The 13,221-nt window shown below is 43.9% G+C and overlaps 1 protein-coding gene across 1 annotated transcript in view; it reads left to right on the plus strand.

Moving 5' to 3' along the window:
- The window catches only part of MALRD1 (MAM and LDL receptor class A domain containing 1), a 500,931-nt gene that overhangs the window by 259,839 nt on the left and 227,871 nt on the right, over nt 1–13,221 (plus strand). Inside the window, exon 25 of the mRNA XM_090049813.1 lies at nt 12,106–12,351. Coding sequence (XP_089905939.1) covers nt 12,106–12,351 — 246 coding nt within the window. The remainder of the gene's footprint in view (nt 1–12,105; nt 12,352–13,221) is intronic.

Raw genomic sequence — 13,221 nt, forward strand, 5'->3', positions numbered from 1 at the left:
GAAAGATGTTTACAATTCATTGGGTTTAGTCCTAACCCATATATAAATGAAGTGTTTCACGTCTGGATAGCAATAGGAGTTTGTTTAATGGCTTTCCTGAATCAGCATAAATGATTTTGAGCTCCGATCATTCTTTTTTTTTTTTTTTTTTTTTTGTGAGAACAGTGATTTGGGAAGTTGCAAATAAAATTTGTTTATCAGAATTACTATATAATTAATCCATAGACGCACTGACCAGGCAAGCGTCACAAAGTGTTTCCCATTTGACCCTCTTCGCCAACACTACCTTTGGGGTAAACGGTTGATGAGCACTGTTAGCATTTCAAAAATAAAACTGTTTTGAGCCTTTACTATGAGCAGTTTCACAGGGCTTGGTAAGATGCCATTATGGTGACTGTTATTACTGCAGAAGTAATTACTTTTGCCATGAAGAACCTATTATCTGTCTTATGTCTATCGACCAGAAGTTAAGTGTTGGAAATGATTAAAGCAAAATATACTATGTGGAGGAGGAAGAAGAGAGCACAAAAACTTGGGAAAGGTCACTAACATTTTACAAGCTTCTTTGTTTAATGCTTTGCTCCCTTGTGCCTTGATTTTTTTTTTAGGAGTAGTTAGTTTGTGTGTGTGAACACACAGACAGGACAGCTCCATTTAACTACATTGGCTTTTATTAATGTTGTCATTTGATAATTCTCACAATAAGTGTCATTATTTTAGGTGTAAAGAAGATGTGGTCACTTCCTTGAGACACCAGACTATAGGCAAACAGATAAGGACTGGGAAGCTCACAACATATCATTAAAGTAGTCAGTGTGTTGCTAGCCATTTTAAGGAATTAAGGGTGTATCTGTACTGCTCAGTTTAGTAACAACATGGTGATAATGAGACATTTTGTGTCTCCTGCATGTGCACTGCCTCTGAAACAGAAAGCAAATTAGCCATTTCAGTATGGAGCTGTACATGTGCTAATAATATCTGTCTCATCTCTGTGATATATTCTTCATATATCCTAAGCCTGAGATGTCCTTTTCTTGAATGGTCCACAAAGTATCACTTTACTACTTATGAATCCTTCCCAAAGAACCATGATAACTACAAGAGACTGACTAATAATGAACAGTTTTTAGGTTTGTCAAAAACCAAGGGGAAAGTCCATCCATAGCACCACACAGAGCCATCCTTAGGGGTGCACAGGGCCCAGGGCATATCAGCCTCTGTGGGGCCTGCAGGAGCGCCGGGGGGAGGGGGGGAGGGAAGCTGGAAGCAGAGGGAGGGTAGGGGCTGGCGAATAGCTGGAGCTGCCAACAATTGGTGGCAGCAGAGCCAGTGGCTCTTGGCAGTAGTGGTGGCTGTGGCAGGGCCTGTACAGCACTGTCTGTGGGGGTCCCCAAAGTGCGAGGCCCAGGATGGTTGCGCCAATTCACCCCCTCCCCAGGGATGGCCCTGGCACCACAGTAAGACAGGAACTAGTGAACCCAGCAAGTGCCTAAATAGCATTGCCTGGTACCATAATCAAGCGATAAAAAAGTACCCATAGAGCCAGATGCACTCTTATGTATGCTCTTTGTTCTTTGTATGCTCTTTGCATAACACTACCAGCAGAATCTAGCTACATTTTTATTATAATTATTATTCAGTTTGTTGAGGTTGGCAGTGAAACCCAGAGTAAGTAATTTTGCCACTTGCCCTCTCTGTTGTCTGTGTAGCAGGGAGAAACATCCATAGGATGCTTACACAAGTGACATTTTTCACATGATCAGGCCCCTGAAAGTGATCTGCGATCGTTACATAACACACGTGCATGGCTGCAGAGTGCTTTTAAAATGGCCAATTGCTTGAAAACTAACCCTCCTCAAATCAGCTACTACCCTTGAGGGATAATTTTTTGCACAAAGGGCGGGGCAGGGCAGGGCAAGGCATGTCAGGGCTGGCATGCATCAGCCCAGCCCAGCCCCAGCCCCATGGCTATCAGTACGGGAAGGAGGAAAGGAAGCAGCACGCAGCTGCTGGATGTTTTGCCTGGCCTGAGCTGGAGACAGGTAGGAATAGAGCCACTTCACCTTGCAGAACCCCACCACCAGCTACCTGAGCTGGGGTATTGAGGAAAGCCAGGCCAGACCCGTGAAGTGAGGGGTCTTCATTCCACCACCCCTCTTCACCTCAGACCAGGCAAAACAGATGGCAGCATGGTGCTTAGGGTTACCATATTTTCAGTTCCAAAAAGAGGGGACACCTGTTGGGGGTGGTATATGGTTGTGCGGGGGCAGTGATATTTCAGTGCCCTGCCTCTGCCCATTCCATTGCCCTGCACTCCCAAGCCATAGTGCCCCCCAACCCTGCTGCTCCCCCTCATTCCCAACCCACAGTACCCCACCCCCCTGGGCTATGCTGACTCCCAACCCAAGCCCCACCTGTCCCTGCTGGTGCCCCTTACCCTGACCAACAGCACCCTGGCACTGCCACTACCCTGCGCTCCTGACCCACAGTCCCCTGCCACCCCTGGTGCCCCTCACTCCCAAGCCATAGCCCCCCCCAGCCCTGTTTGTACCCCTCACCCCCAGCCTGCAGTCCACTGCTCCCCCAGCCTTGCAGCATCTCCTGGCCACCCTGCCCCTATAAGAAAGGGCACCACCTCACTGCCTGCTACCACCAAAGAGCACTCTCTTCCCCTGCTGGAGGGGTAGACAACTACCCCCACTCTCTCTGCCCTGCTTCAGCCCCAGCACCCAGACAGCTTCCCCCAGTTTCATAGTTTCATAGTTTGTAGGGTCGGAAGGGACCTGAGCAGATCATCTAGTCTGACCCCCTGCCATGGCAGGAAAGAATACTGGGGTCAAACGACCCCAGCAAGATGTTCATCTAACCTCCTCTTAAACACCCCCAAGGTAGGAGCCTGCACCACTTCTCTTGGAAGTTGGTCCCAGACCCTAGCCGCCCTGACTCTGAAGTAGCACCTCCTGATATCTAACCTAAATCTACCCTCTGCCAGCTTGTGACCGTTATTCCTGGTCACTCCTGGCAGTGCTCGGGGAAACAGTGACTTCCCCAATGCCTGCTGATCCCCCCTGACTACTTTATAACAGGCCACAAGATCCCCCCTAAGGCTTCTCTTTTGGAGGCTGAACAGGTTCAGGTCCCGTAGCCTCTTCTCATAGGGCCTGCCCTGTTGTCCCCGATCATGCGAGTGGCCCTCCTCTGGACCCTCTCCATGCTGTCGACATCCCTCTTGAAGTGCGGCACCCAGAATTGGACGCAGTACTCCAGCTGCGGCCTGACCAGTGCTGCATAGAGGGGAAGGATCACCTCCTTGGACCTGCTCGAGATGCATCTGTGGATGCATGCCAAGGTGCGGTTGGCCTTCCTGATTGCCTCCCCACACTGCTGGCCCATGTTCATCTTGGAGTCAATGATGACCCCCAGATCCCTTTCCACCTCCGTGCTGATAAGAGGGGAGTTCCCCAACCTGTAGGTATGGTGCCGATTGTTCCTCCCGAGGTGCATCACCTTGCACTTGTCCGTGTTGAAACCCATCCTATTCTTGTCCGCCCACCCTTGTAACCTGTCGAGGTCTGATTGTAGCCTGTTGCATCCTTCCAATGTACCCACGTCCCCCCACATCTTAGTGTCATCAGCAAATTTGAACAGGGTAAAAAACCCCCTCATCCAAATCGCTGATGAAGATGTTGAACAGTGCGGGCCTGAGGACCGAGCCCTGCGGAACCCCACTGCCCACGTCCTTCCAGGTTGAGAAGGACCCATCTACTACCACCCTCTGGGTGCGGCCCTCCAGCCAGTTGGCGACCCATTTGACTGTGTGAGTGTCTACGCCACAGCCCCCCAGTTTCTTAATGAGAACGGGGTGAGAGACAGTGTCAAAAGCCTTCCGGAAGTCCAGGAAGATTATATCCACTGCAACCCCTGCGTCTAACGCTCTGGTGATCTGATCGTAAAAGGCCACCAGGTTGGTCTGACAGGACCTTTTCCTCCCTTCCCTACTCATAGAATCATAGAAACCCAGGGATGGAAGGGATTTAGGAGGTCATCTAATCCAGGCACTTGCTCAAAACAGGACCATCCCCAACTAGATCATCCCAGCCAAGGCTTTGTCTAGCCAGGTTTTAAAAACCTCCAGAGATGGAGAGTTTTACTACCCTCCTGGTGAGAGTTTTTCCTAATCACTCATCTAAACTTCCTTTGCTGCAACTTGAGACCACTGCTCCTTGTTTGGTCATCTGCAACCACTGAGAGCAGTCTAGCTCCATTGTCTTTGGTACCACCCTTCAGGTAGTTGATGGCTGCTATTAAACACCCCCGCCCCCTCAATCTTCTCTTCTTCAGCCTAAGTAAACCCAGTTCCCTCAGCCTCTCCTCAGAAGTTGTGTGCCCCAGCTCCCTAACCATTTTCATTGCCCTCTGCTGGACTCTCCAGTTTGTCCACAATCTTTCTGTAGTGGGGGCCCCAAAACTGGACAGAGAACTCCAGATGTGACTTCACCAGTGCTAAATAGAGAGGCAGAATCACTTCCCTTGATCTTCTGAAAACACTTCTACTAATGAAGCCCAGTATGCTGTTAGCCTCCTCGCAACAAAGGCATATTTTTGGCTCATATTCAGCTTAGTGGTCACTGTAACCTACAAGTCCTTTTCTGCAGAGCTTCTGCTTAGTCAGTCAGTCCCCAGTCTATAGTGGTGCATGGGATTGTTCTGCCTTAAGTGCAGAACTTTGCACTTGTCTTTGTTGAACCTCATGAGATTTCTTTTGGCCCAATCGTCCAATTTGTCTAGGTTACTCTGAATCCTAGCCCTAACCTCCAGTATATCTACTACACGGCCCCCAACTTGGTGCCACCTGCAAACTTCCTGAGGGTTCACTTTATCCCATCTTCCAGGTTACTGATGAAAATATTGAACAAAACCAGTCCTAGGACCAACCTCTGGGGTACTCCATTTGATACCAGCTGCCAACTAGGCATCAAACCATTGACTTACTAACCTCTGAGCATGACAATCCAGTCATTTTTCTATCCACCTTGCAGTCCATTCTTCCAACCTGTACTTCTTAAGCATAAGCATGCGAGCTACAATGTTTTACCGAACTGTACCAGAAGCCCTGCTGAAGTCAAGGTATACCACATCCACTGGCCTCCTCGCATCCAGACCTAGTCAGTCAGCTCATGACAGATGGCAGTTAGGTTTGTATGGCATGACTTGACTCGCCCTTGCTGAATCCATGCTGACTGTCCCTAATCACCACCTTCTCCTCCAAGTGCTTAGAAAGTACTGACAGCCCTGGAGCTAGCAGAGGTGGGGCTGGGGAGAGAGTTGGTTCAGCAGCCTCCTCAAAGGCTGCTGAAATACTCCCTCCTGCTGGCCAAGAGGGTTGCTGCAGAGATGCTCAATCCCACCTGACCAAACAGGTGAACATCTGTTGGGTTGTAGCGGGGGGGAGGGGGGGACACTCTAGCTCATAGCACTTTGTATGACGTACCATGAGCTACAGCATGGTCCTTGCCATTTGTAGACACAAATGACCAGCACCTGTATGTGGTTCTGACCTCTGAGTTTTCATTTGTAGTATGCTTGTAGTGCTCAGTCTTTCAGCCGTATGGGCCAGATGAGTGGCATGGGACCAAACAACAGGCTGGATCCTTTGTGGGGTTAGTGCTTAGATTGGGCCCCATACACCTGGATCGGGACCTGCATTGCCCTGGCTTGGCCCCAGATGCCAAGACTTGGCAACACACTCTCAGGCCCAAGCTCTGCAGCAGGATTTGACCTCATGCTGTCCGATATACCAGTGGGGCCACACTGTCTGGCCCACTGGGCTCCCCACAGAACCAGAAATTTAGTAGCAGGGAAGTGGCAGTTAATGATGCCACCACTTCCCTAATGCCAGATTTTCAATCCCATGGGGAGCCCAGAAGGCCAGGTGACCTGGCTCCATAGGATGCATCTGGCCTTCTGGGTGGAGGTTGAGCACCCTTAGGCTGGGAGAACATGGGAGGAGTGATGTCCCATTGTCTTGTATTATTATTTATTGAACCAACTATATAGTTAGAAAAAGCTGCTAGACAAGATTTCAGTTTCTTTTTGTTCTACCTGAAAACGCGTCTAGCAGCTCTCCTAACTATATAGTTGGTCCAATAAAAGATAATACCAGGTACCTTCCTTGACACAAGATGACAGGTCCTGCTCAGATCAGGAGCAGCAGATGGATCAAGGAAGCGCAAACTAGTTTGGTGAGCTATTTATTAACCTGAACCCTCAGAGCAGTGATTATTAGCCAGTTATTTGTAGATCTTTAGAAGAGATTTATATACAGTAATCTGATGCCTTGTCAGAAAGAGCGTCTTGGGCTTAGGAGACCAAAGAAGACAGAATACCAATGTGAATAAAAGAAGCAAATAAACAGACCAGCAAAGCTAACACCATGGCATAACTGAGTGTCAAAGAAAGTTTATTCACTCACAGATAATCCCTGTTGGGATATATCTTTGAGTTTGGGGATTAGTAGAATGTAACGTTGCTCCTGGGAATACTACTTTATGCTTGCTGCTAGTCCTGTGAAGTCAAGGAGCCTACAAGAATAGAAAATATAATATTGAGATTTTAATGCAGGCATTCAACCTATAATTTATCCTGTTTTGCCTCAGTATTGCACCTGGTGTTACGGATCTAAATCTTCTGCATTTCATTGACATGGTGGATAAACTAAGTTTTGACTTTACTTGAGGGTTATTTTGTTGTTTAAATGAAGTGGGGTTGTGGTGTTAATGTCGTTTACTTTTTAAGAATGGGGGATAGAAGGTTTTTATCTATATATTTTAATGCGAGTATTTCTTTAAATAGCTATATGTAGAAACTCTTTAAAATACAGGCTATTCATCCATGTCCTAATTACCAACTTAAAAATTTAGCCCTCCCACCTCTCTGATTTATTCAGGGCTTATTAAAAATAGGGATTATTGACTCGATCAATCCTGGTAGCTCTTGTGAAGCCATTATCTTCTATTGTGTAAATCCTCCTCAGTTCAGAGATTATTGATCTGAAAGACACTAACAGCTCCGTTGGGTCCATTACAGTCTAGTGTGTCAATGCAGCTGCCATGCAAGGGCAAAAAGTCCATCTGCTAACAATCTTTAAGGCACACTGCTAGAGGAAAAAAGTTACTGAACCTCACAGAGGAGATGCTCCTCTCAATTAAACAAGTAGGGAGGTTTTTTTCTAAACTCTATTTGCCTACTGTGCCCAAAGGCTTATAGACTGATACCATGAAGCAGCTAATTGTGCAGAGTAGGTTTTTGGCATTGTTAAAAATATAAAATATTCAGAGGTCTTGATTTTTCTTTGCAGCCTTTAAAGCCAAGATACAAAAGCCTTAGAAATGTGGGTTTTATACTAAAAGTACATTGTGACAGTACATCCAGAAACAAGTCACATTACAAACTCAATTAGCTGGTGTAATATTATTCATTACACAGGCTTGAAAAAAATTCATTCATGGCAGACTTCAAGATGGAAATTTTTATTTGTAGATGACAAAAAATTTCACATTTCTACTCTCATGTTTCTTTTTTAACCCCAAACCAGAGGCACTGTCATAGAGGCAACTTAAAAAACTGTACAGATCTCATTGTGCATCAGGCCAGAATAGAAAGCACTGTCAAGAGCAGGCAGTATCCTTTCACATGCTTTTTAAATTTCAAGTTTTCTAGGACAGCAGGATTTATACCTATATCCTTAGGAAATCACCTAAAAGAAAGATAGGATTATAGCAAGTGGCTCTTATAACAGCCAGCATCTATATTATGCAAAGCCTTTATGATAAATATCCAGAATGGCGAAAAAGGGCTGTCTGTCTTCCAGTGGAGAATAGGCTAGCATGACAATTCTGCTCTGAAAGGCAGCAGGTCCTTTGAATGGTTTTGTGATATACAGCAGTCTGGCTTTTCATTGAATTGGGTTGAATAGAGTAATTTCTAAATGTCTCCTAAACTAGACCATCTACATATCTACTGTTACAGATTGGCATCAGAGAGCATTTTAAGGCAAGATCAGCAGAACATGCTTGTCTAATCCTTGTGTCATCTTCCTAAATTTTCCAACTCAGGAACTTGTAGTTACAGTAAAGGGGGGGCATGGTGGTGCTGTCACAACTATTCCCTATATTTTTAATTAAGTAGGAGCACTTTTCATGTATAGCTAAGGCTTCATATAGACCCATTAACTAAATGTTTCTCTCAGGTGCCTGGATTATAGCACCTCCTGTTTTGGCATCAGTGTGGCCCTTGTGGACAGTCTGCCTGTATTTTTTATCCATCTGTTCCAGGAGACATATTCTTGCCTACAAAACCCAGTCTGCTGAGCCGGAACAATAGGATCAAGTTCTAATGTTGAACAATAACTCTGAAGTGTGTCAACTATTACTTTCAAGTTAATAGCATGGGTTCTCTAACATAGAATAGATTCTTAAATAACAATGTTAGTTTTTTCATTGCAGAAGGACGCAGTTAATTCACAGCAAAATGGATAAGTTTATGCACTGACCCAGTGTAGCTGGGAATTCCATTTATTGGAAGGATATTGAAAGAATATGTCTGCACATTTTAAGAGCAGGACATTTTTATTTCTAGTCTTGAGACACATGACTTAATCTCTTCTGGTCACCACTATCTCCCAAAATCCACAGCAGGGGTGATCTGTGTTCCAAGTTTCCATGGGTTCACTGTTGTTTAAGACAGATTTCATTTATCTTGTTGAACAGATTCCTAATGTCAGTACCATCTGTTCCCTGTGTCATCACCCAAACTTCCTTCTCACAAATATGCAGTGTTCATTTGCATCACCTGGAGCAACTTCAAAGAACACAGAGTTCCCTTTTGACTTTGAACTGGACCCCAGTAATGTGCACCACCCCTCTAGCTTGTTAGTGAATTGAACGCAATAGATAAAAGGCACCAAATCTTAGTGTCCTTCTGCTGCATTCCCATATTCAGAAGACTTTTCACACTTCTGGAAAAGGGCAGGCAGGTGCCTTTTTCTTGGTTCCTCATTAAGGGTGTGATCCTGTGACGTACTTTGTCACTCTGGCACCAGTCCAGAAAAAAACCTCAAAAGTTAAGCGTAGAGCTGGATTGTGACTAGGGTGATCAGCATTTTGGAGGAACTAGCATCGGGAAAAATTAAGGAAAGCCAGGATGCGGAGTCAGTGTGGAATGGCTTTAGTGCTACCTTCATCTTACTGTCCCTCTTAGTTACCAATATTAGGACAGACCTTCTGACCGCCATAAACTTCCAGTTTTCCCAGATCAGCCATCTGCTCTTTAAACTTCCCTGTAGTCTAGGAAAATTCTGGCTCAAAACTGAATTACTAAGGATGGAATAGGACTCTTCTTTGGACTCTATCAATGTAGCTGTCCATGCTTTGCTATAGCAACAGGGCCAAATAGGAAAAGCAGATTTAAATAAAAGCTTTTGCAGTTCTACCTCTCTGGTGCCTTCAAAAAATCACTAATGAAATTCTGCCAATTTTTGGAAATGTGGTGGTTTTGTTAACATTCCCTGCTGATTTCTGGGCATTTGTTGTATTGCATTTTCTCCAGTGTATGCTACAGTATCTGGAGTTGTGAAGGGGGCATGTGACCATTCTTTTAAGTGCTTGCCATTGATTCTCTGTCTTTACTCTCTGTTGTTTCATATAGGTAGATAACTTGAATGGCCTTCTGTTTGTCTCATTATTCAGAGATGCCTAGCAGCATACTATCCGATTGAGCAGAATGGAATGGTGCCCATGTTAGCTTCTTTAGTTTCTAGTCTTGCTAGAAAGACACTTGTCTAAATCATGTTTGTGGTTGCCAGGACATGATATATCTGGAAACTGAATGACACTTGTAACTCTTTTCCCTTTTGTTAAATTACTTCAGGGTTCTGTCTTTTAAAATTTCCACAAAGCAGTAGAGCCATCCCTTATTTCCTTTCCCATTCTTAGGGGCTTCTGAGGAATAATGTGTGTTTAAAGTTCAGCTAAATTTGGGAAGAGAGATTAAGGGAAAAGATTGAGGGCGTGATTTTCCAAAATGCTGAACACTTTCTAGGGCCTAATGAAATCCTTGCACACTGCAGGTGCTCAGAAGCACAGCAAATCGGCAAAGCAAGCAAAACTCTGGCTTGCATCCATAGATGCTTCTCAAGCAAATCCCAGGATGTCGCCCTCCCACTGTACTCGGCATTGGTGAGGCTGCAGCTGGAGTACTGCATCCATTTCTGGGCTCTGCAATTTAAAAAGGATGTGGAGAAGCTTGAGAAAGTCCAGAGGGAGAGCCACATGCATGATTAGAGGGCAAGAAAACAGATCTTACAATGAGAGGCTGAGAGCTATGGGACTCTTCAGCCTGGAAAAGCTCAGGCTCAGGAGGGATCTGGTGGCTGCCTATAAGTATATAAGGGGTGTGCATCAGGATCTGGGGGAACGCCTGTTCACTAGAGCGCCCCATGGGATGACAAGGTCAAACAGTTACAAACTTCTCCAAGACCATTTCAGGCTGGACATAGGGAAAAACTTCTTTACAGTCTGAGTCTCCAGGGCCTGGGGCAGACTGCCACCAGAGGTGGTGCAAGCACCTAGTCTGGACTCCTTTAAGAGTCAATTGGACATTTATCTTGCTGGGATCCTGTGACCCCAGCTGACTTCCTGTCCCTGGGGCAGGGGGCTGGACTCCAAGATCTTCTGAGGTCCCCTCCAGCCCTAATGTCTATGAAATCTATTAAATCAATGTTAGCTTGTTTCTCACTCAGGGATGTAAATGTTTTTTTTATCTGATTAGGAAACAGCAGTGTCTGTGAATCAATGAACCACACCCTGTTGCTCTTAGCTATGACCAGTTTAAAGATTGTGAATAGATACAAGTAGAAGTGGTCTTCAGGGACAGCAGAAAAAAATATTTGGTTATAAACCCCACCAAAAAACAAGAGAAACAAAAAAACCATAAAGCACTAAGCCAAACTTCTCTTTTTCAGCAGCTTTGAATGGGTAAAAGTCTCTAAAAACAGGCATGTTTTGCCTCAGAAATTCAGATTGTGAATTTTGGTGGTGATCAGCCTTCCACTAAGCTGTATACCCTATGGCTGTATTTTTGTTTTACTAACAACCTTGTTAGTCTGTGTTCCTTAAAATAGTCTGGTCTGATGCAGCTCTTAATCAATCTATCCTGATAACTTGGTTAGTTGCAGTGAAAAACCAATATTGTTTGGCTTTATTTTCTTTTCACTAAAACCCTGCCAACATTTTATGTGAACAATTTTACATACATGTGCATTATCATTTTACTTAATGATATAATTTTACTTAATTTTACTCCTCTGTACATGTGATATTATTCACTGTGTACTAGCTTTTGGCAGGAACCAGTTTTCAGTTCAGTAAAACTTGTTTGTTTGGTTTGGAGTTTCATGCTTGTCTCTCTGGATCAAGAATGAACTAAAGGGACTGTCTGATGGCCAAAATATTTCAGGAATTGATCTGAAATGAAAACATAAAGCTTGGAAATGGATCCTGTGAAATGAGTCCAACAATGCTTGGATTACACAATAGTAGAATTAGCCTTCAATGATGCCAGGAATAATACACAAAAAGGACATCACTATTCCATTGAGCTAGTTTGCAAAATGTCAATTAAAAGGCAAAACTTTGTAGTTAAAAAATAAAAGCTTTTTCTCCTTTCTTTTTAAATTGGAGCTGCTAAACTAAGCTCCACTTTGCAGTTAAAATGAAATGGTTTAATCCTACACCACATAAAAGGAAAATGTCAGCAATTAAGTCAGACGAAAAAGCTTTGTTAGTGAAGGAATGCATGGCTGGAACTTGCCCTCAAAAGCTTTACAAGAAAAACAGTCATTTATTTAGGCCATCTCTTCATAGAACACAAAAGAAATAAACTGATAATGGATTGGCACTTCAGGGGAACCAAAGGCTTTTAATAAAAAATTCTTGGACCACCCTCCTCCTCCTAAATATCAAACTGTTCAGATGTAACCTTCCAGTAACCTTACTGGCATGCACTACCGTGTGATTCACTAGGATGCCCCTTTTCTTTTCGTTTTAGGCTCCTGCTCACATGGCTATTGGGAATGTCAGAATGGCAAGTGTTACAGACCAGAACAAAGCTGTGATTTTGCAGATGACTGTGGGGATAATACCGACGAGAATGAATGCGGTACTTCCTGCACTTTTGAAAGAGGCAGATGTGGTTGGCAAAATTCCCTAAGTGACAACTTTGACTGGACTCTGGGAGATGGCTCATCTCAAAGTCTTAGACCTCCCAAGGATCACACACTTGGAAATAAAAATGGTACGTTGTTGATTCACACACAAGGATATAATCACATTCACAAAACTTCTCATGTCTTCCCATGATACAGCAGGAGGGCTCTAAATATCTAATTAAGGTGACATTATTTTAAGGTGACATTATTAATAAGTGAAACATTTAACTGGGTACTAGGATCTTATATTAATTACTGTTCAACAGTGATTTTTCAGTCATAAAAGTTTGATTCCTAGTTGCCTTTTTTTCTAAATAGTACAACATGTAATGAACAAGACAATTGGTTACTTGTCAAGAGAGACATCTGATACAGCCACAGACAATAAGGGTACAAGATCTATTAGGATCCATTCCAGCAGACTTTGAGATGATTTCTAGTAAGCATCTGGTGAAGTCTGAAGTATCACATAGTCTGAAGCTTGTTTTAAAAAAAAATGTTCTACAGTCTATCTCTGATACTCAGAAAAAACAGAACAATTTAAATGATTTCCAGCAGTTTTTCTTTTCAACTATATGACTAAAACATACCTTTTACAAAAATGAAAGCCAGAATCATGCAGAACCTTAATTTAGCATAGTGGCATAATCAACAGTCTGGGTGTTTGACAACCATGGGATAGGGTTGGTCTCAATCATTCAGATCTCTGATTTTTTTCCCCTTTGGGTCCATAATTTCTGTTGCACCAAAAAAACTCAAATCAGTTTATAGTAGCCCATATCTGTTTGTTTATAGCAGGAGAGCATGGGCAGTCTAAAGGTGCCTGTGCTTTCCACCTGCCTGAGGCATCAGCTCTGTGACTTTGGTTTTATTAAATGACACTGCTAATGCAGTGAGGTGGACTTTTTCAAAATTATAGTAAGGCACTCATTGATACCCAGCTGGAGCAAAATGCC

This window comes from Crocodylus siamensis, chromosome 5, assembly GCF_052110815.1.
Source record: "Crocodylus siamensis isolate JL-2025a chromosome 5, ASM5211081v1, whole genome shotgun sequence".
Lineage (NCBI taxonomy): Eukaryota > Metazoa > Chordata > Crocodylia > Crocodylidae > Crocodylus > Crocodylus siamensis.